The 25,140-nt window shown below is 34.5% G+C and overlaps 1 protein-coding gene and 2 long non-coding RNA genes across 5 annotated transcripts in view; 2 read left to right on the forward strand and 1 right to left on the reverse strand.

The window, feature by feature from the left end:
• The first annotated feature begins 291 nt into the window (after positions 1-291).
• Positions 292-4,427, forward strand: LOC149778523 (uncharacterized). Its single transcript, XR_016415514.1, has 3 exons — positions 292-546; positions 2,215-2,295; positions 3,832-4,427. It is a non-coding gene; the product is annotated as an uncharacterized LOC149778523 (long non-coding RNA).
• Positions 4,428-4,893: 466 nt separating this feature from the next.
• LOC149778524 (uncharacterized) lies at positions 4,894-24,833 on the forward strand. 2 transcript variants are annotated; one of them, XR_016415516.1, is made up of 4 exons: positions 4,894-5,030; positions 7,531-7,665; positions 8,410-8,468; positions 24,224-24,833. It is a non-coding gene; the product is annotated as an uncharacterized LOC149778524 (long non-coding RNA). The 2 variants fall into 2 exon arrangements; XR_016415517.1 differs by lacking the exon at positions 24,224-24,833 and adding an exon at positions 9,449-10,185.
• LOC149778525 (serine/threonine-protein kinase Kist-like) overlaps positions 15,502-25,140 on the reverse strand; it is a 60,790-nt gene continuing 51,151 nt past the window's right edge. The window contains exons 9-12 of one of the 2 annotated variants that reach the window (XR_016415515.1): positions 24,691-24,792; positions 22,728-22,816; positions 20,029-22,074; positions 15,502-18,056 (exon numbers count right to left, since the gene is read on the reverse strand). Coding sequence is in view for 1 of the 2 variants with exons in the window: in XM_089939399.1 (XP_089795525.1) it covers positions 21,940-22,074; positions 22,728-22,816; positions 24,691-24,792 (326 nt within the window). In the remaining variant the exon portion in view is untranslated. Of the gene's footprint in view, positions 22,075-22,727; positions 22,817-24,690; positions 24,793-25,140 lie in introns of both variants that reach the window. The other variant, XM_089939399.1, reaches the window with a different exon arrangement.

Consider the following 25,140-nt stretch of genomic DNA (forward strand, 5'->3'; position numbering starts at 1 on the left):
AAAATTGTTAAGGCTACGTTAAAAATCCACATCACACACACAGCTACTGAATAGACTGTCAGGGGAAAGATAAGGATCAAAACATTTACTGGACTGTAAAACACTATCATATTCCACGCTCTGATCGATGCTTCATACTTATGTAAATCTTTGCTCTCCCAAATTACATATAGATGTTAGTGATAGCAGAAGTTGCAATAGTCTAAGCAATGATAGTACCATTAGTATAGGTAGTTTTCATTGTATTCCATGGAGGGTATTCCTTAATTCCACATTTGCGTCACAGACTGACTTCGAACCAACCATACATTGGTGTCTGTCTACTTTACCAGATGTTGCTCATGTCATATATCTCTGTTGATCGGGCAGTGTAACAATCCATCAATTTGATTGATATATTTTCATTTTCATCAGTATCAAAAGTTCAGTAACCAATCACAGCTGGCCAGATGTCACATGGTCACACCATATACAACCCATCTATCCAAGCAGTTTACCTCACTGATAACACGAAGCTGAACTATTGATAGCAGAAGGGAAATCAAGGTAGGTTAACGGATGGTACCATAGTAAGATAAAAACAATTTCACTCTCTGAATGAACAGTTTCTAATACGCATCATTAAGTCCAAGCAATGTTAGTCTCAGTAGTATTTACAGTGATGATTGTCATTGTATTCCATTGAGAGTGTTTATTAATTCTACATTTGCGTCACAGATTTCGAGACCGGTCATGTTTGTCTACTTTACTAGATGTTGCTCATCGCAGACCTGTTTTTGATTGGGCAGTGTACTGATACAATCAGTTTTACTGCTTGTTATATTCTGATTATCATCGGTATCAAAAGTTGAGTAACGAGGTAAAGTTGGCTAGATTGTCACCGTGTATGAAACCCTTCTGCCCGAGAAGTTTACCTCACTGAAACCACAAAGCGGAGCTATTGATAGTTGAAGAGAAATCAAACTATATCTACTAAGGGCACGAAAGGTTGACCTTTTCTTTCACTTTATGCATGTACATATTTCTAATATTTATTTGTATCTTCAACTATGAAACTGCAATTTCACTGTTTTAACCCATGTCTCAGACCAGCATATCTTAAAGTACTTTGCTTTATAACAAATATCCGAAATGTCGAATGTAGTTCCTTTCTAAACTCCAATTTCCGACCAAAAACACAATTAATCTCAGCAAAATCTAGTAAATTCAGGTGAAATGCAAAAGAACAAGCAACCCACCCACCCCTCTTTATCTCAAGGACATGAAATCCGAAATATAACAGTTCAATAAACTAAATATACTGCGTCATTTAAAGCTGCAACATGTTGTAAATTCTGATAAATGCATGTCAACGAAGAATAGTTTATAAATTTCTCAAAAAATATATCAAAGTCATGCATAATGGGGGAATCAGTTGAGGTTTACACACCGGACTGGCAGGGGAGAAAATATGTAAATCAACTATTATGATTTCCATTACGCTCTCGTAACGTGCAAGCAAACAAATTAGTGAATGAGTTGGAAACGAATTTGCAACGGCACACGGCCCAGCCAAACTTTACTGGAGAGTAGACAAAACCAAGCAAAGAACAAAGAACACTGCTTGCCAAAGAAGTTTAGCATTGGTCATGGGTAGATTAAAATCGTGAATCCATGAGATCTGCGTTGTACAAAGGTATTGTAAAGGGCTATGTAGACAATAGTAAAACCCCAAATTTTGGTAATATTGCTCTGTGGTTTACACGTTAGTCAGCGCTCCTGAGAAAACGTTGATCACAAAATACACAACGTTCACACTTTTATCTTGGGGATCAGCCACATCAGATGGGCAATTCGAGCTTTTGCTTCTGCGTAAAAGTTTCCACTCATGAGACTATGACACTAACTAGATGACTATTTGAAAGGGGCACCCATTTACTGCTTTTCTGCCAACACATTCTGATAACTTTAAAATAAAATATAAATATTATTAGAATCCTCACTTGTAATAATGGACTTTGTGGTATAAATAATTTATTTATCAGATAGAAAAAATAATTCAAGTAAAATGAAATGAACAAGAATCAATTGTGAATGTTCCTATGGACTTTCCCAGACTTTCGCTCTGCGTGCATCCTTCGGAGTCATATGAGAGTATGTTTGAACGGAACTAAGTTTTAGAAAGTATATAGTATTATAGAAATAACATTAACCGAAGCCATATTTTTTTCCCAGACAGATATAGAAAAATGAAGAAACTTTTTGCTCTTCTTCTCGCTGTGGCACTGCTTGGTTTAATTTCGGCACAACTACCTGGTAAGTTCTGCACGATGCCATTTCTTTATGCCCGTTCGTCTGTTTGTATATAAATCCGTCTCTCTATTTACAAGCCGTAGTCAGCTTTAGAGATATCCATTTGTTATATTGATGCACGAGTTCAGATTCCCTGACCTTCAGAGAACTTTTTTCTCGTTTTTGCACTGTACGACAATTTCCGGCAATTTGTTAAAGCTAATAGATAATAACTGCCGTCTAGTCATCCACAATATATTAAGTTGTCTTCAGGAGAGAAAATGTCGTTTGCGAGAGATAATTGGCGGTGAGCATGAACAATTTGCAAAGACACAGAACTACAATCTTTTCTCATATATTTGTCACGCAAGGATAACCTACATATGAGACCAGCGAATTAACGGTAAGTAATTATGAATGTCCTATATTTCCGAGATGAATTAACAGGCTAGGGAATATTGCCAGTGGACAAACTACAATGGTTTAAAATATAAAATTATCTTACTATATACATACATCAAAAGGATTCACTGATGGGGAAGAGCAAACCCGACCTGGATTGACATCATTTGACGCCTGTACACAGGATCAACTTAAATATTTTCCTTTTGAACTAATACCGTGCACTGAATATCCTTGCTATTGCTATTATTCCTATCATTTTGCTATCTCTGAAATTTATATTCCACACAAGATTATTGTATTTATTCTATAAAATCATCACTAAATTAAGAAGTTTACCTATGTTATGTTCACAATGAGAAAAAATTAAATTCACCACTGATACTGAGTTTACATACGACTGTGAACAAAACTAACCTTTTGTCTACCAGCATGTATACGTTTGGTTTTTCAAGAGCTGTTCACAGTAAAAAAAAACAAATAAAACAATTAAAAATAAAACAAAACATAATTCAAAGATCAAATAGTCACCTTATGTGAGAACCCTGCCAAATAGTCACCTTATGTGAGAACCCTGCGATGAACAGGAAACTAAAAGAAGACGAGATTGCTGTGCTTTGTGACAAATGATATATATATATATATATATATATATATATATATATATATATATATATATATATATATATATACCCAAACGAATAAGAGTAATAATCCGTTTAAACGTCGAACGAACACTTGATGTGGGTAACGGATACAGTTTTGTAGCATCCATCGGCACCCTAATTTACGTCATCTGTTTGGCTATATGCATACAAGGATATCTGCTTTGGTCTCTGTTCCATATAGAGGCATCAGTTTATAATCATAATTTTAAGTACATGCATTGCATTTCTAAATAGAACTGCATTGGTATTATGCAAACACTGAATCATAAATTGACAATGTCAAAGGTTTGATTCTTACTCAGAACGAATTATATATGTATTCCAAATACGGGTTGAATGATGCTTCGAACGAACGTTTACTCTGTAATATGTAGGATTATGTAAATCCGAAAGTCGTAATTAAAGCAGGTGATGCTGATAATGACGATGATGATGTGATGACCAAATTCTTAGAACGTTGATGGTATGTGATTTTTCAATTGTATTGCAGGTTTACCTGGACCTAAAGGGAATAAAGGTAAAACAGGTGCAGCTGGTGTTAAGGGTAGAAAAGGTGCACTCGGTCCCCCTGGTAGAACTGGTCGTACTGGTCCTCCTGGTATGCCCGGTCCACCTGGCCCTTAGGGAGTTCGCTAATCCCAGACCTGCCTCAACAACTATTCCTTATAGTTCTCAACAACTATTCCGCCTAGTTCTTGACTACGACTATTGTAATTCCTCCTGATACAATTACTGTTCCACTTACTACCCTCATCAGAATAATATAACCGATTGTATTAGATATACATGCATTTAATATTTTTCTTCTTGTGACTAGATTGTCAATCATAATTTTAAAAACTCTTTGTGTATGGTTTATTATGCTTGCGTTGAAAAAAATAGTGTTTTAACCAAACCAGCTTCTACTGGGCCTACTTTGTTTTAATAGCCAATTGATCTGAAGAGACTTCTTCACCTTGATTATGATTGTAGGCTTTCATTAATGCAATAATGTATAGAACAATGCTTATCTCCCTATTGTAGTGTTGTGAACAATGACTAAATTATCTTCATGTTGGAATTAAAAATAAATTTCTGCACCCAAAGCTTACGTTTCTGCGTTTTATCTTTTCATCTGTTTTACGTTTGTTTTCTTATTTTTTCGCGTTCTATTCCACGTATGCCTTGGGCACAGATGACGGTATGCAATACTAAAAGCATTATTCACATTTACAAAGTACCAAAGTCATACTTTAAGGTTTGAAGCCAGATGACTCCTTCTGGAACAGAGCGCTATTAGGAGCTGTGTGCAGCAGCACAAAATGCTCGAGATATCTACAAACAAGCGATATCACTCGTCCCTGCTCTTCTTCGATGAAGTTAAGGATATGTGTAAAATAATCAAACGAATTCAGATATTCACGTATTTAACATAGTTTGGATTGCTAGTTACTATTTGTAGTTAATGCAATGTTTAGCTTATATGTGCAAATAATTGACCTATCGCCAGTTGTCAATCGTTTTGCTCGATTGACCAATCAGCGAGCGCTATTATACACACCTCCAGGCACTGTTTACGTCCGCCATTTTCCTCCGACAAGCTGATTCTGTCGATATCGACTCGGCTATTGTATATATTTACAAATTTCACAACGGTTCGGACAAGTCGCCACACTTCGCCTGGAGAAGTCTCCCCAAGGATCATATATAGTAATTCTGATATAGCCACATGGTTAAGGCTTTATTTATTGTTGTTTTTCTTCAACTAAATAACTTATTAAATTTATACAATTTGCAATTTTTCAACTTTTCCATTTGATCAACTCCGTTTCTGTACTTAACGAAAAATATGTGTTATCTGTCCCTTTTGCTCTGCTTTTCAAATCATTAGATGCATTTTAATATTTGTAGAGATAGTGTTATCAATATTTTTTATTACATTTACATCTAAAAATGAAACATGCGTACTAGATGCAGTATAAGTAAATTTAATCGTCGGTTGAAAATGATTTAGGCGATGGCGATCAATAATTTTTTTCAGTTCTTCAGTTAAATGCTTCCAGATCATAAAAATATCATCTAAAAATATGAACCAAAGAGATGGATTAAACTTTTCGTTTTGAATTAAAAACCCTTTTCTAATTCACCCATGAAAGGGTGGAGTATATAGGAGCCATATTAATACCCATTATCTGTATGTAATTCGTATTATTAAATTGAAAATAATTATTTTCCAAGATAAGTTTTTATTATTTTACAAATATCTTCGCTAGAAAGCGTGCTATTATTAGGTTTGTTATCAAGAAAATATTTGCACGCTTCGATACCATCTGCATGCGGAATGTTGGTATATAGTGATGTTACATCTAATGATACCAGGATTGAAATTATCAGACAGATGTGGAATAGACTTCGACTTTTTAATGAAAGTAGTTGTATCTTTAATGTATGAAGGAAGTGATTTCATTAAAGGTTGTAAAACACTATCAATAAATTTGGATAGGTTTTCAGTATATGAATTACAACCCGATATAATGGGTCGTCCTGGAAAATTTAAAGGTAAATTATGGTCAGGATTTGTACGAGTTTTGGGTAATATGTAGAATTGAGGTGTACGTATGTTAAGAGGGAAATTATCAAATTCCTCATATACGGAATTATTATTTTTGAGGTGTACGTATGTTAAGAGGTAAATTATCAAATTCCTCACATTTGGAATTATTATTTTTAGTGATCTCATTAACGCATGTTGAAATTTTTTATTTAATTTCTAATTGACGTTCAACTTCTTTAACATAATCATGTTGATTCACGATAATAATAGTGTTTGACTTATCATCCTTTTTATCACTATACTGTCGTCAATCATTAGATTATATACAGACTTAATTTCGTCCTTATAAATATTAGTAGGATATTGCTTTAATTTAGTTAATATCTCTTTTCTGATCGCGTATATATAAAAATATAAATATGAATCACGTAAAAGATGACTTATTTCTGTTATAAAAAGGTCATTTGGGTGACAAGTTTTGGGAACCAATTGGGGCAACTTCTTCAACCACTCTGGGGCGACTTCTCCGCATACCGACGTAACTCAGAGAAGTGCAAGCGATGGATAAATGCTCTCGCTTTCTGTCTCTTTCTCAATGTTGTTTCATATGGCAAATATTGCTCACCAATATCGTCTGGTATATCTTTTAATGTTATCACGCCCGCCATTTTCACAGAATGTTTGTCGGAGGTTAAGACATTGTCAAGTCACGTGTTCGGTAGGCGGAGCGATCTACCTTCTGGCGTAAGGTCAATTGAAAAGAAGCATTTGATTTTATACCGGTCCAATGAATAACGATTTTTAAATCAAAATGCCAAATGCGATTTCTCTACATTTCGTTTATCCCTAGTTCTTTCAATGTACCAACTTAACTACCTACTTACGTGTTAACTTTTCCCTCTCTCTCTTGAACATAGTCTTTATGGTATATATGACCTGAATCCTCATTGACCATGAAGAAATTGAAAAAGTGAGACATGTCGAGAACCTAAATCAACTTCTTTGCCGAGGTGTTTGACTGACTGATTTAAAGTTTAGTCAGAGGAAAAGAACGTCACCTAGGTGATTTCATTTGGCCTTGTAAATAAATTGCCACAATAGTTGTTGAATTGAAAAAATCAGGACACTATTGGTCGACATTTGTTTGAAACTATGTAAAAAACACTATACTGGTCTTATATCTGAGGCTTTGTGTTTAATTTGTTATGTAATACAAAATTTGGAAAATGGAGTGCCACACACGATTCAAAAAGGATAAAAAATTTCAAGAAAAGTTCAATTTATGTGAAATATTTCTTCTGGAGATACTTGTCATATAATATTCTCCGAGAAAAGTGAATACCCAAGTTTATGTAACATTGTGTCCTCATAAATCGGACATGCAGACATCAATGTAACTACGTTATAGGAAGCCCTGTTTCTCACAACACTTTAGCACACACACACACACCGAGCTTCCTTTAATGAACCTTTAACACGACGTCTACATGCCTCTGTCTCCTAATAAAGAAGCCGTCTCTACCAATTAAACTGGAAGAACAAGTGGAAGCAGCTCTTCTCCTAAAGTTCAACTCTTTGTTGTTGTTATCTCCCATAATTCGCAGCAATGAGCCCTATTATTTTCTAACTCAACAAGATCAGACGAATCTCTTTCAGGTTATCTACGTTCCGGAGCGCCAGTTTCAATTAACTTACGAGGTCTCCCTTCACTACTCAACTTGAATTCGAGCTCGCTACAAATCCATGTTGAAGATATGAGAATACTGGTCCCTGTCTAAATTGTGGAAAGAGGTGACAGTAATTACCACGTCATATTTATCACATGTTCACAAACTCTTAGAGAGAAACTGTTACTGGTGCTAAGATACAGTACCCAAGAGAGATCTGGCAAATAACCCTGAATCATAAAGAAATATGAACAAGTGATTTGTGCAACTCGATTTATATAGATTGGTGTCCAGACTATCGATGGAGACTTTCGGAAACGTTGTGGTACCTTAGCAAAAACGCATTTCTCAATACAGAAATCTTCGTCTTTGAATAATAAATTAGAATCCAAAAGTTTCTGATGTGAAGAACAAATGGATATATTTAAATTCTTATATCTCCCAAACCTTCGAATTATCCCTAAACTAGAAGATTTCAGGTACCATTTTTCTATGGTAGATTCTTTGGGGATATTTCAAGATTTTGACCAGTTCGGAAGACTATCTAAGGAAGTATCTAAATTGAATGAATAACCAGCATTAGTCCAATAAATTTTGACCTAATTATATTAGGGGACATATCCATTTCCTAGATGCTGTAATCTTTAATGGAAAAATGGGCAAGAAAATAAAGCCGTGTATTTTGCAAGGAAACTGAAACATCAATTGCTACGTAGAAAGTTGCTTTATCCCAAGTGATTTGTTTACATTTTATAGTAGAAATTTATTTTCACTTATGTCAAACATTTAGGATCATTGTTAAATTCCATTCACTGCAGTTCGGCCTAATTACCAACATTGAACAAGTCTTTTTCACATTTTCTTGCAGACTGTAGTAAAGATCAGCTGAGAGTGATTGTCATGGTATAAAATCTGCAGATATAACAGGTATAGAAAAAAATGAGAAAATGTTATTGACTATTCTCTTAAAACCTTAAATTAATTGTAAAATTCCACCGATGTTGAAACTTCGCACAATACCTTTGCGATTTTATCATTTCTAATAAATATCTATTACTTAAGACAGTAAAATGTTCGTAGAACGGAAATGCAAGCAAAGAATGTATCATGATAATATTGCAGAGGTATGCTGAAGAAAAAGGTATGATATACTTACATATAAAGTAATTTTTGATACATATTCTATGCTTGTACATAGCGGCTCTCACTCCCGGCGTATTCAATATGTGACTTTCATCGAGTTAAGTATGGCTGATTTATTATTTTAAATAATGAAAGATTGTTTCTTCCTTTTAATTTGATATTCTTGATTTCTATAATGTGAAACTGCTCAGAAACGTTTAGATACCCAACAATTTCCACACTGACCATCCCGTTACTTACCTCTTGGTCTTGTATTACATTCTTCTTGCTTGGGTCTCATTCTTTCAGGCTGTGCGTTTGGTAGTTCTTCAGTTTAATTTGGACACATGTCAAAATCAAATATTTTTACAATGTCAACAGAACTTATTTAATCTGTAAATTTTCTTTCGTTTTGCATAGTAAATAATCTGTTATTGCTTTCTTGAGAAAATATTGTCTCTGCATGACTTCCATGTTCATTAAACATCAGATTTATTTCTATTGTTAGGGTCTCGTTTTCCTTAGGTACTTCCAGTTGTTGTCTTTGTAAAATAGGAGGTTCCATTGGACAATAGAGCAGTGTATCCTCATCGGTGGGGCCTTCATATATGGTGTCAACAGAAAGGTTAAATGCATCATCTCTTTTGTCCGGTTAATTTAACAGGTTTCAACCAGTTTTGCTTGCTCATTGATTACGCCACTCTTATTAATTACTCCACATTCACGAATGTTTCCTTGTCTTTTAATTTGGGATTGATAAAATACAAAAATGATTCATTTTTCAGAGCTGGACGTGTATAAACTGGGAATGAACATAGTAGGAAACATTTGACTGAAAACAATTGAAAAAACTTGGAGAAACCAATCAATACGAATGAAAACATTGAAGAGGCTAGAGCTGCTAAAACATTTTGGATCATGGCATCCCTGTGAATAATGTTCGCCTATTGTTTCACTTGTCACTTATTCTCTGGTAGATCGGCAAATGGTCAATCCGATGTCTTTTGAGTAGCGTTTGGGTTTATACACAGGCGAAATGTGTCCATGTATCTGTCACATTATATATCATATAATTGTATTCAGATATGATTTGAGAATAATCGGTCATTTGAAGATTATTTATTGGAATTGCAAAGCGCTCATGCATATTTTCAACAAAAACATTACTTTGGGATTATTTGGAATTCAGGTTTTGATGTTACTGGAAGGATGAGTAGTACAACCATTCATGGAAAAAGTTGATGAATCATTTCCTCATTTTGAGAAAATCGCTCAAAATTTAAAATGTAAATAAGAGCATTCTAACGTTTATTAAACATGTACTTATTGCCAAAGCTCGTGAATGTTGCATTTCGACAAAAAGTCCTAAGTATGAGGTTAAGTAATGTCTTAAAGGGATACGAGTTGGTGGCGGAGATGAACATCACATGTACTATGTTTTCATCGCTATTAAAGTTGTCATATTAACAATAACTGTGCTACATTTCATCTCTATTAAAGTTATCAAATTAACATTTCCACACCTCGGTTTTCATCGCTATTATTGCATCCAAATTAACATTACCAGTACTTAGTAATACTGCAACTGATACAGCTACTTCTGTTATTATAATTACTACATGTATTCCAGAACCTGTCCTGTTAGGCCACTCCTTCTGCCCTGAAATGTAATCCCTCAGGAAAGGTGGTCTCTCATGAGAGGTCTAACTTTTTATAATTAAGAAATATGTGCTTTGTGAGCTTGGTCATTTAAGATAGGTGATGTCTCACCAGTGTGGTTTTCAAGACAATACTGTATTACTATTCCCCTCAATCAGAACAGCATTATACATTTCTGGAGGAAGGCGAATAAGTTATTTGTTTCAAAAAGAGACCCAGAGGTAAAATTAGTGTTACTCCCTCAGCTGTCAAGATTGTGGCAGATGAATATTCTGCTAGTTGTGCAAATACTGATCCTCATAAAAAAGATGAAAGTTGAATACAACACTCAATGACGATTCAGGCACCGATGATTTACCGGCACTTTAAGGTTTTAATGTTACTACTGAAATAATGAAATGAAAATAAAAAAAAACAACACAAAAAACAAAAACCAACAAAAGAAACCCCAAAGAAATAAGCAAAAAATCCAATTAAACAAAAAGCAAAATACAAAGAAAATAATCGCTGTTGTTTTAGGGTGTGGTGGGGGTGGGGAGCAATTAGTCTATAATTCCATCAGTTTTAGATCTTTTCACGCTTTGATTGATAAATTGCAATAACCTTAAACCACTGCTTTTATTGTTTTTACTGACAACACACTGAATGAAAGGTGCAACTAGACACATTGATACAAGCTGGATTATCTAACAGTGTTAATTGTGCATTATTGGTTATGTGTGAAGGGGGTTAAGGAGCAAGTAGACTATATTTTAAACTGCCTTTTCTATATATTCTGTATGTTTAAATGGAACAGCCCGAAGATGAGTGGCATGCAGCTAACTTTCTTCAATTATTAGAAAATAGAAGCAAATTCTATTTGTTTGAAAAGTTACTATAATACAAATTTTCCATTGCGAGTCTGACAAAATTTAATCCAATATTTTCAATACAAAGGCTTTTGAAATTTTCGAGTCAAAACATTTCAAATACTGATCTTTAATTTGTATCACTTAACCTGGCTGTAAATATAAATATCTTAAGGTAGGGGATGGTTTCCTTTAAAGATCTGTTTTGCAATTTGTAGACAATGTGAATGTACCATAACAGACAACTTTATAGCCCACCTGGCGGTATTTAAAAAGAATGGAGAAGAAATGATAACGTATTAACATTCTAAGGTACAGACCATCAGATCCAAAATAACAAATATCACATATTATTTGTTTAATTTTATTTATTGTTGCAAATAACAAAAACGGTAGTTCAAAATTCCATTTGCCCTATTTAAGTTATGGCCTAAACGCAGTTCTACTCCGATCATTTGCAATGATATATCTGTCACCTGAATGTTTCAAATGATTTGGTCTAATAGATGAAGACAACCTAAAAATCAATAAGTTTTGAACAAAAATGTATTATTTAAGAAATAAAAATGCATTTGTTATGATGAATTACTGACACTGCTAAACAGATCAGTCACCTGACAGATATTTGCCCGTTAGTTTTGTAAAGCATAATATTTTCATATCCTTCAATTGTTAGTATTCTTGCATTCATTTTATGCTCGCGAAAATGATCAGATTTACAAAAGATATGATTTCTTTCTCCATAATTAGGTAATTGCATGATTAAGGATTGTGAAGATGATGCAGAGAAATAAATTATTAGTATCTCAGAAGAAGAAGAAAAAAAATCACTCGACGATTTATGGGAAAATTCTTTCTCTCCTTCATTTCAATAGTGTTCTCAAACCGCTACAGTTGAGGGAAATAATCAGGAATAACTGTACAAGTCTTAGAATTATCAACTTAAGCTGGCACATCATTTGGACAGATAATCTGCACTTCTCTATGATCTCCCGACTAAACTGGAGAATTGTGGCATCAACTATCATTTAAATGTACTTTTAAGATACATAAACATGATAGCAAATAAATATTCTACATGAAGAAAGAAGTAAAACAAGGAAATTTTCTTTATCTTGGGATGTGTAAAAACTGTTTATGTGACATTTGGGAATCAACATGTGCAACAAGAGAATCTCATCAAAACTCTGACATATTTGGGTTTTATGTGAATTTTTAAAATATAGATTTGGATTTGGAGACTTAAAACAGCCCTGATTTATAAGTTTATAAAGCATTTTATTCTGACCAGGAACATTGAAAGATTTGCATTTGTTTACAAGTTCTTACCTTTTGTTTAATAATTACTTTTGAAAATGCATTTAATTCAGCTAGAAGTAAGACAGTAAGAACTTAAATGATGTTTCTTTAAAAAAAATAGATCCTCTTGTATTTATTACTATTTCAGTACTTAATATATTTTTGTTTTGTTCCTACCGCAAAAAGTAATATTTGTATTCAATTCCTCAGTTATAATGATCCCCTGTAAATTCCGCAACAAATTTTCTAACAAATACGGCTTTGTAATTATGTTCCTTTGCTATGTTTTACTCCTGTAATTTCTCTTTCTTGGCTGCGGTCACAGAATGCCATCAGAAATGATTCCCCACCCCACCCAAAACCAACAATAGTTATTACAAAAGTAAAACGCAAATAAGTTTACAATTTTGTATCCAGTGAAAATAACCTTTAGTGTATTGATTACCTGCTCAATAAAGAGCTCCCTACTGAAATGAAATGAAACTTTTAAGTTGTTAAAAAGTGGTTGCAGGAAGCGTGTAGACTTGGACTTGTGATGTTTAAGTCAAAATAGTAATTTTAGCTCGCTGGCCTTGGCTCCCTGGGCTCAAGAATCAAACGTATTTTGATGTATCTCAACATTATAGTTCAAAAATGGTCTGGTCTGAAATCACTATAATTCCAAATTAATGTTCCAGTCCATGAACATTACAGATGTGCACTTTGTATTTCCAGTGAAGAATAATTTGAATACATAATTCCAATAAATGAAATACTAAACTTAAAAATGAGACTGATTCTGCCTCAGATGTTAAATATAAGAAGTAATTTCGCAAGTAAACAAGATTATATAAATAAAAAAAACTAGGACACAAAGGTAATCCAGGATGAGGGTCAGATGTTCATTTCTAGAAAATTCTGATTTGTCAAGAAGATGAAACCCGTTACTAAAATTATATAAAGAACATGGTAAATACAAAGTACTACCGGTTTATCCATGGGAAATACGATTGTGATAGATCAAATCCGAAATAAGCACGTGTATTTCTACTGCTGATGATTCTAATATTTAATCTATGAAAACACTATATTAAGTAAATTAAACGTTGCTGATTGTATTGTATCAAAGAAAGATCAACTACTGCAGCTTAAGATGAGAATGAAAACAAAGAACTAAATGTACCTTACAAAGAAAGTAAATCAATTACAAATTTATCAAGACAATGCAATATACCGTATTTTCACGTATATAAGATGCATCTTACATAAAATTTTACTTACCTCGCACCCTAAGTGCGTCTTATATTCATGGGCGTCTTATCTAATTATTTTTTTTACACAAACGAAAACTCAGTCAACAATTTTTATAAAAAACATTTACTAAAAATACTGTTTGTCTTGATTTAAAATCAATCTATTCATCTTCATCGTCATCAGTTTCTGCTTCAAATCCATTGAAACTTTCATCGAATTCACTCTCGTCACCGAATACCTCCATAGCCACTGCTAATCGATCCTCACTGGCGTCAGTAGTATTGGATGCAGCCGAGTCATCGTCCAAAGAACTTATATCTGCGTCCGGTTCTGGAATTATCCCACACTTTCTGAAGCCATTGATGATTGTTGCTGTTTTCACTTTCTCCCATGCCCGGAGAACCCAATTACACACCTCTACGTACGTTGCATGACGTTCTCGACCAGCTAGCGTGAAGGTGTGCTTACCGCTGGTCATCCAACAATCCCATTCCTCATGAACAAAAGTCTTAAATGGATGATTGATGGCAACATCCATGGGCTCGAGCTTACAAGCCAGACCACCTGGTATAATGGCTATGTGGGCTCCAGCATTGTTGATGTGTTTCTGCACAGTTGCCTCCTTATGGGCAGCCATCATGTCGAAAATCAGAAGAGATTGCTTCTTGAAAAATCTGCCTCTTCTTGTTCTGAAGCACTTATCCATCCAGGTCTGCATCACCTCTGTATTCATCCAACCCTTTTTATTGCAGACAACAACAACTCCAGCTGGCAGAGTTTCTCTGGGCATGGTTATCCTTTTAAAGATAACCATGGGTTTCAGTTTTCCTCCTGCAGCTGTGCAGGCCAACACAACAGTTAAGTTCGTTCGTTTGTGTCCCATGGTATCAACCGCTACTGTCTTTACTCCTTTCTCTGCCATTGATCTGCTAGCTGGAATATTGAATGACATTGGAACCTCATCCATGCTGATGATGTCATCATCTGCCAACTTCAGTTCAGTTATTTCCTTCTGAACAAAGGTGTTGAAAACATCCAATTTATTCTCCCTATCGTCTGGAAGCTTCTGTCCAGCAGTTGTATGTGCCCGGACTGCAAGGTTGTTCTGTTTCATGAACTTTTATACCCAGTTCGCACTGCCATGAAAGTCCATGATCTTCAGTTCTGTAGCAATAATTCAAGCCTTGAGTTTGATCGATATCGTTGAAACCGCACGGTTACTGTCATGTTGCAAACGTACCCAGCTGGCAAGATTTTCTTCCATGTTCGGCCATCTTGCCTTTCTACCTCTACGAGCTTGTTTCCTTGGATTCATCTTCTTAAGCTCCTCTTCCTCTAACTTCCAATCACGTACATTCTTCTCACTGCAACTAAATTCTCTTCCAACAGCTCTGTTGCCATGCTCCTTGGCAAACTTGATGACGTCTAATTTAAAATCGGCCGTATATGATTTTTGCTTGGTCATTGTGACAATTTTAAAAATTTTATAAATGTTCAAGAGATTGATCAGTCATTTATTTATAACAAGAAACTGATCCCACATATACCTTATATACCGGTATATACTAACCCCAAAGAGGAAGATAAGATCAAATGATAACAGTTGGGCCCTACCTCAAAAATTATTCTTTGAACTCCAGCCAAATGGTCAATGAAGCCTTGTTTACATCAGGTGAGTGATCGAAACATTGGAGATATTTTGCGTTTATGACAAAGGAAAGTACCGGTAGCCACTTTGATACACATGGTTTGACAACGGATGTTTACCGGTACATATTTGAACAAAACAACACACAGAATTATTCAATAGATTTTATTAAACTTTATTGGAACAATAGTGTAATAGTACTTAACAAAATAATATTAGATACAGATCATTACCGTAAGCAACTTATAAGTTTTTAAAAAGTCAACGCTATGTCATCTGCAGTCAATATAGGGTTTGCTCAGTTCAGCAGATGGCGAGGCCGAGTACATCTTATATTCATGGGCGTCTTATTTAAAATATTTTTTAAACAAATCGTCAAAACCTGCGTCTTATATATGGGTGTGTATTATAATTGGGTGCGTCTAATATACGCGAAAATAAGATATGTTACAATCAATGATCTTTCTGAGAAATATTTACTGAGAAATAAATATTCTGCCCCAATTAAGTTGATTACAGAAACTGCAAGCAATCCATTTCATTAGTGAGAATGCGTGTTATAGTCAGGTACCACAGAACAATGATATATTCACTTACATCGATGACAAGAATGAAACAATGATAGTTTTTAAATGTACATGAAAAGTCAAAGAGGGAATGACTGAAAATGGCACCAAGGAAGGTATTAATATCAAATGTTTGAAGTACAGCACAGAAGATTAAATATGATACGAGTGGCAATTACACAGTACCCATCATAAACTACAGGGCCTAATTACAAAGCCATAGCCAGATAATTACAGATAATTATACAACAGATAGCAGCAGCTGATACAGTTCAATGGGATTTGAAACATATCTATATCTATATATATATATATATATATATATATATATATATATATATATATATCCATTTAGCTACATCAAATTGACGACACAAAAGATATGACTATTACTCATATTTGGAAGAGTCTGGCAGTTAGAAATCATTCTCACCTGGACAGTTTTAGTGATGGTGGAAAACAGACTGTACACCGTTTTACATGACTGGGGAAACAGGATGTTAGTTCTTTAAAACTGTTTGGGTCAATTGATGGTTTCTTTAACAGTGGTGTTACAAAAGTTTTAAAAATGGATGGAAATATCTTGAATGAGAGACAATTACAAATGTGTGTGTGATTTGAATTTCTAATGTAGCTTTAACAATTTTTCAGTCATATCGCTACAATGACTGCAATGTGACAGTTTATAGTGATGTCTAGCACTGGGGTATCATGCCGCAGATATGTAGCATCATGTCCCACCCAGTCACGTTATCCTGACACCAGGCTGACCAGTCCTAACACTAACCTATTAATGGTGAGCGCCAAGCAAGGCAGCTGCCAGTACCACCTTTTATGTCTTTAGCATGACTCAGCAAAGGCAGACTCTCTAACCACTTTGGCCACCAGAACGGTTAGAATTACAAATAACATCACTTAATGGAGGCATTATTATCATGACTTTCGTCAATCTTCAACAGGATTATAATACAAAAATCTGTATAGACAACCTTCATATATCTGTTTATGAATAGAAAGACTGGATGAAAGCCAAAGCCTCTCAGCCTTACGGCATTTGCTATTGATACTCTGCACTTGCTTGCTTGGGCATGTGTGTCAAGTAATGAAAGCACTTATCAAGTTCTTCAGTTGCGGGATGTAACAAAGTTGTTTCGTTTTCTTGAATATCATGCATTAGTTCAGTTCAATTTATCATCATGAGGTTCTCTGAGAAGCGAAGATGGAGGATAATGGTCTGATACATCAAGATGAGATAATGCTGATCTGATGTAAGTTCAAGGAACACCAATGAAGACTGAAAAATCTTATCATCACATCTATCAAGAATGCATTCTAAAATTTGACCAAGTTTATCAGTGGGTGGGCTAACTGATTTAGGTTGAAAACATGAATGGAATCTAAGAGATCTGATGCGTACAAGTTTTCAGCACAGTCAAAATGAAAAGTTGAAATCTCCAAAAATAATCAGGTTCCCAGCTACTGAGTTTCCATGCTCCAGGAGGATAGAAAACTATTGCAAAACGAGACTGTCTGCTTGATAGTCTGTGTAGGAAGAGGATAGAGGCAGAAGAAATGGACTGATCATTGTTCCACTGTGAGTGTGGCTTGAACCAGTTCAAACGATGCATGGTTGTAACTGAAGGTTACATTGATTGTAGTTAAGACAGTGGAGTTTTGTGTGATGACAGCGATACCATGTTCATGAAGTGACATTTGAATGACTTCATTGAGTAAATGGTGTTTTTGGTCTCTGCATTTTGGCTCATCAACAAATTTGTGTGTGTGTTGTATCTGTCATTAAAAGGTTGACTTTTCTAGTGTTCCAACTGAATGGCTTTGAATAATGCAATGCATAGTAGTTGCTCATACCTTTCAATTAATGTTTGGAAACTAATAGTCAAGGTTTCAAATCGCTTTGAAGGAAAGGGAGATAATGAGAATGTTTCTTCTTGTTCTGGATTTGAAATGTTTCTTTCCTCACTGCTGTTTGCATTTAAGTGATGATGAACAGAGTCCAAGGTCATTTAGTGCACATTGTTGTATGAAAATGATGTCACTCATCCATCCGATATGACTCCAATAATAAGCATCTTGAAAATGCTGTTATCGTTTCTCCTCCTGAATGGATGTCTAGGTGATCCTAAATGAAAATGGTCATTTTCAGACATCCAGTATAGCCACCACAATGGTCATTTTGAAAATCCTGTTATATCTATTTCTCGTTAATAAATGGTCATATCAACAAGGGGTTGTCACTGAAAGAGTTCATGTGATGTCTACTTGTTCAAAAATAAAAATAGTGTTGGTTTTTTTTAATGCTTGTATGTTATATACATTTGCATTTTGGTCAATTTATTTATTTAAATTATTATTCAGTGTAAATACAAACTGCTCATTAATAATATTCTTGGATTAGAAAATTATTTTTGGAAATGTAGGGAATTGAGACAAGGACAATTTCGGATAATAATATTGTGATACATCGAAAGACTTAGCATATCATCACAATCCAGACCACTGGCACATTAGACACTACAGGCACACCAACACATTCAATATTGGAATTTAATTGGAATACCAGTGGAATTCATTTGGAACTTCATACATTTGGACTTGAGATATAACTTTTAGGACTATTTAAGATTTAATTTACAAAACTGTAAGTTCATTCTAAATTTTCATTTTGGATCCTAGGGAAATAAATTATTTGTGGAATTTTACAAAACTTGATGGTTTTTGCTCTTTTCTGTTTCTTAGTTGAAGACCATGGAGTTGTAACATTGGTCATAGTGACCTTATGCTTTCACTAAAAGACTTCTTATGATCTCTCAGTGATCCCAAATGGAAATGTTACCAATGTGGTCATCACAAAATTATCTTGAAAATCTTGCTCTAGTTAACTTATCCAACAGTGAAAATCACATCAACATGGAGTTTTGACCAGAATACATTATATGGTCTCTTCTTGGTCCTTAATGAAAATGGTGCCCCTCTGACTTCCCTGACCTCCTCCAAAAATTCTAGTTGAAATTCTTACTAACACTGAAGAATATAAGAAATAGATTCAACACCGAGCAGTTGAAAGGTAGAAATGGTTATGTCGGTTGCATCTTGAAATTCTGGAAGTTCTTTTTGGTTTGTACAGTTTCAGTCCCTTCAAATGTTATAGTTAATTCACAAAGCTTCAAGCTCTTCATTTTGCTTAAACTATACAAGGAATATTTGTCTGGTCTTTTAGTAAGCATCTTGAATTGAATTGTCTTGTGAAAGAATGATAACTGCATTTGGTGGTATTTTATTCTGCACCTAAACCATAGGTGAAGTTACAATTTTTAAGGTAATTATTTATAAGTCAAAGTATGTGGATGAATTACAGGTAAGTTAAAGTTACTAAGAAAGTTACAGGCAAGTCAAAGTACTCAGTTTAATTACAGGTAGACCCACATATTTAATTTAATCACACGTTAAACCATTAACTTATCACACATAAGAGTATTTAAGTTAATCACCTTGATTAAATGTAACCTCTTTTCTCCCAACAGGATATTTCAGTATGTTCTACTTGATACTTGCTACTTTTTATCCCACATCATATCGATACAAAGCAAAGGCTTAATCAATATATGCAGCTGAAATTTCGGTACTGTATCAAAGGGATGAATTTTCTCAGCATTTCTCTATCGCTCTTTCTCTCTCTCATGCTTGTTTGCTGATTTGTTTGCTCCCTCTCATTTTTCCACCATGATTGCCTAAATTAGCTCTAAATCCTCTTTCAACATCTAAAATGATTTTTCTGATCACAATTTGTGACTGTATACTGCACACATGTCTGGCCTTAAATAACAATGCAATCTATATGCTTCTACATTTCTGGCTGTCAGAATGTTCTACAACGACATCACACACAACAGCAAGCCATGACTTAATCAAGATATGTAATACTGTCAGTAATTTTGGAAAATCTAACCTTTTATTAATTTTATCATTAAACTTTAGGAATTAATTTACTGTAAATTTTACCGGAGACATCCAATTTTAATCTACACATAATGTTCCACAAAAAGAATGAATAGAAGTTGGGTGGCCAAATGGTCTAAAGTGTTTTCCTTTACCATCACTGCCATCCCACCTCAGTCCATGTGGATCATTCTGGTTCAGCTAATGTGGGTTTGTTAGAACTCTTGCCAGTAGCTCCCTGTGGGTCAGTGGTTCTTCCTCCACCGGTTATACTGGACACCATTACAGCCTATCTTGTACTGAAAAATGGCATTAAACCCCAAACAAAAAAGCATGAAAAACCATAATTTAAATGACTTTCTCCAAATTCATTCTTTAAGTATCTTATAAATGTCATGGGTTCCAATGTTGCTGAGAATATTTCTCTCCATGGAATTTTTACATTTGGATCAAAACAGGACTGTATCAGTTCATTTGAAGAATAATTAAAATCCATTTTTTCTTCACTTAAGTGTCACAGTTGGCTACTGTCAATTAACTTTTCACACACCCAATACTTTGACAAAAGCAGAAGTGCCATACTTTTAGGGTCAGTACAAATGATGTTACATCAAAGATTTTTTTGTGAAGACACCTGGCAACAAATCACTTTCATATTGATATTTTAGTACTTCTAAACCCATAATAAAATTACATGGCAATGAAGTTGTTCTCCATTTCATGTTTGTATATTTAAAAATGAAATATTGTCATTCTCACTGACCCAGTTTCATGTGTGCATGACCTGTGTATAACAGGGTACATTCTTCTTCTTGAATCTATAATGATGAGAATTGGTCATTGTTGCCAGCATTTGGGAAATAAACCTGATGCATTGTGCAATTTGTTGCAAACTCAGTTCTTACTTTTCCTAGTGACGCCACATTTTGATATGGAAATCTTCCATACAGAAAACAAATTAACAGGAAAATATCCTTCTAATAAAGTCATCATCAACAGAGATTTTATTATTTTTACTTTTTTGTCTTCAATTTAGCTACAAAATATTCAAATTCTGAATGGCCAATGCTAGAAGACATTTTTACAAGTTCAAATGGAATTCAGTGAACTTTGAAACAGCAACTAAATTAGATCAAATATGGCATATATTTTTTGTGCTGGATAACTATATGATTTTTCATTAACTTATCTCACACATCTGATATTATACACAGTGATATTAAATTTTTTGTCACAAAACTGAAAGCTTAACATCTGAGAATCTCAATACAACTAAAATTTATACTTGCTCAAATGCAAACAATACAGACCCTGGTCTGCCATTGCATATTGCATGATATAAAGTCATGTTGTTGAATAATTTCAATGGTTTACTTACTCAAGCTTAGTGTTTGGAACTGAATACAATTTACAACTTAATTTGTGCATGTAGTATATTCCCCAAACCAGAGCTATTTTTAAATACCCTGAAGTCCCCAAACCAGGGCTATTTTTAAATATCCTGAAGTTCCAAACCAGAGCTATTTTTAAACACTCCATAGTCCAAAACCCAGGGCTATTTTTAATACCATGAAGTCCAAAATCCAGGGCTATTTTTAAATACCTTGAAGTCCAAACCCTAGGGCTATTTTTAAATATCCTGAAGACCAAAACCCAGGGCTATTTTTAAATACCCTGAAGTCCAAAAACCAGGGCTATTTTTAACAGTTTAAATACCCTGAAGTTCAAACACCAGGGATAATTTTAACTGAATAAGTGCCCAGAAGTCTAAACACCAGCACTAATGGTGTATTTCTGACTTTTGACAAAAATCAATCATAGAAACTGTAATTGATTCATCTGTCATTTTATTAAAACTGTCCAATGCTCAACAAAAGAAGCAGTGTTATCACAAAAGATTGAAATTATTCAACTCATGGCCTATTTTTCCCACAAACTCAAGTCACAAAGATGAAGCTGGTGTATGTATATTTGGATGGCCTGCTACATTCTCCACATTTGAAAGATGGTTGATCTACACAATGACCACAACTGTCAGCAAAGCAGATCCTAACTTAGACACAATCTCATAAGAACGTCTCTTTCTGTATAAGATCAGGGGGGTAATATGTCGTGATGACAGTGTGATCATTTAAAGTGCTCCCATTCAGTTTCTCAAATGCTGTTTGGGAAGATGAACTTTGTTCATAGCACACATATATCTGAAAGAAAAGTAAAATTATACATTTCCAATATATTTTTGGGGGAAATAAATCTGCTTGACAATTTTTTGGGAAGAAAAGATCACACAAACATTCATGCATGAGTCATCTGTTTTTACTGACCAATCAATCAATAATCTATGGTAACCAATGCTATGAAAACATTTACCACAAAGTTACATTGGGACACATGCTATACATCTCTGCCATTCCATGTTTAATATCCACAGCCACAATGTGTAATGGTTAGCACATCATCAAGAGTCAGTGGTTTTATCTGAGTTCTTGAATTTTAAAAGAGAACCATATGCCACTACCTAATAAAAACTATTTTAGAAAGATAACAAATTGTTTTGCAAAAATCTCTTTCATGCAAGGAAAAGAACAGAGATTAATGCACATCTTTATTCAATAAATCCTGATTCAACAGAAAAGAAAAGAAAAAACATACTTGCATCTGAAAATTATTAAGAATTTAACTCTGTAACACTAAGAGGAGTTTGAAGACTTTGAAGACATTCAGTATATGCAATAGAAGCCATTCATTAATTCAAAGCTGTACCTAGATATCTTCCGAGTATGTAATAATAACAGATTGATTTTGCTTTTTTCAGGCTTTTTTCAGTTATAATTTAGTTTATTTGGTTTATTACCTTTCCATATCCTTCTCTGCTCAGTGGAATAAGACACTGAGATATGGGACCATATTTTTCACACTCCTCCACAATTGCCTGCTTCAAATCTGAAATAATACATTTTCTCCATGAAATGTTTTCTTTGGCTTATATTCAGAGTTTGAAGTCTTTGCTAAAATTGGCTGAAATAATTGTAAATGCCTGGATTACAATACATCTTCAAAAGTAAAAATCTATAAATGTATTGTCAGACTGCGATGATGTCAGTGCAGCCCTACAAACACATGATTAAACCCTGTTGGTCTTAACCGGTGACTGTTATACCAAAATATTCATCTATCAATGTGTGACTAATCTAAGATATATAACAAGTCACTACATTTCCCTGACCTTTGATGCCTAGATCGATCATCCCCATGGATGTCATGTACACTGGTGATTCTGGTTAGAAAATCTAATGTCCATCAACAGACCCTTAAGTCCTCCCACCCCCTTAAAAAACGAGAAACTGACCACTGTAACCTTGACGTTTTAAACATCCATAACAGCAGCAATATTTATCTCCCAATGGTAAGCATCTTTTTGGGGGTCAATTTCACCATGGCAAAAAGAGATAGTAAGACTGATTAATATTAATTGTTATCATTGGGCTTCTTATCCATCGGTCTCTAAGGATATTCCCCGACCCAGGCTGTATTTATGTGTCAAGTCCGACAATACTCAAACATTGTAAACAGAAGATATCGCCATTTTAAAAAACCTAACTAGGAGCGTATGCCAGATGGATGGATAGACCTTGTGACATGTATGTTTTACCTTTCCTATAAATCTGTGACAAATTTGTCATGGGTAAAATAACAAACATTACTAAACAAACCATTTTACTATCTCAGAAACTGCTAATATATAAATTTTGGTGTTTAATTTTCACATGTTCATACCAACTTTAAATCTCAGTTGCTACCAAGGAGCACAAGGCTGCTTCTCCTGCAAATACATTATCTTATTACATCAGGATAACTTTCTTTGCTACCTATGAATCCAGCCCTCCCGGTAAGACAGAAAACGTCTTTCTGTCGCTATATGATATATAAAGGGAAGCAACTCTTACAAATTATCTCCTCTTTCTAACCACCAGGTGGCTACCAGCATCTCTGGTTTAAGACCGTGTTTCACCTTTGCCATACATGCTAGGATATTCTTCAGACATGTTAATTCTATCAACTTATATATGTTCATCCACTTTAAAGCGTTTTGTATGGTGTATACTTCTTTGTAAAATCCAGTGAATTTAATGATATTTGTTTAAATTATCATACCATTCATTTTCATCACATCTAACTTCAAAGAGAAACGTATATTTTCACCATTAGAATTTCCCCTGCACTGCCTTTAGGCATTTCTCAAATTACAACCCATTTTTTTTAACGTAGTTGCCATTTATTTCAATTATATATAATTGGCGTATGCACTTGTTTGTTGTATGTACCTTTTTATAGTCTCTTTCATTACAGAAATGGTTCAACAAATGCAAGAGATTCAGAGTAGCAGAAGTTCACGAAACATCCCTTCTTTGAATTGATTGCTCTTTATCACACACACACAACGGTTCTTGTTTAATTTTCTACATGTTCATGCCAATTTTAAATCTCATTCACTCCTATGAAGCATGAGATGGTTTCTCATCAGCATCATGTATCCTGGTATTACAATGAAGATCAGCATCATGTATCCTGGTATTACAATGAAGATCAGCATCATGTATCCTGGTAGTACAATGAAGATCAGCATCATGTATCCTGGTAGTACAATGAAGATCAGCATCATGTATCCTGGTATTACAATGAAGACCTCTTCTGGACCACAAAAGACATGTATCTCAGTATAGTCAAATACACCAGGCCAAACCGTCAGCTTTGCATAAATTCGTTTGAAAACATAATTATTCAATGCAGAGGGTATGAATTTAATATACACTCACCTTCAATATACTCTTGTGAAGCACCAAGGTCCTCCTTATCCAGAGCATTGAGGATTCTAAGGACAGCTGTCGGCAGGAGAAGTAGGTCACAGTAATCTGGAACTGAATTGCAATTAAATCTTTTATGATAGGCCACCCTCATAATAGGCTCTATCAGGATATCCAAATGGAAGGCTCGCAAAAGTTCCTTCTTCATCAGAATAACAATATGAAAACTTTCTTCTTAAAGATTATTGTGTATTTTTCTTTACCTGTACACGATTATAAATATAAAAAATGCCTTTGTTAATGCAGACCATAGATCCAATCAAAGCAAGTTTTAATTAGAATTTGTTACCAATGTTGAAAATGAGGTCAGAAAGAGAAGAATGTAACAAAAGAAGCCTTTCTGCTGGGCACAATAAACATGATTGGGGACCTTTTTTCTGAATGAATGAATGAAACATTTTT

This window comes from Sinohyriopsis cumingii, chromosome 17 (assembly GCF_028554795.1).
Source record: "Sinohyriopsis cumingii isolate HCF-2022 chromosome 17, ASM2855479v2, whole genome shotgun sequence".
Classification (NCBI taxonomy): Eukaryota; Metazoa; Mollusca; class Bivalvia; order Unionida; family Unionidae; genus Sinohyriopsis; species Sinohyriopsis cumingii.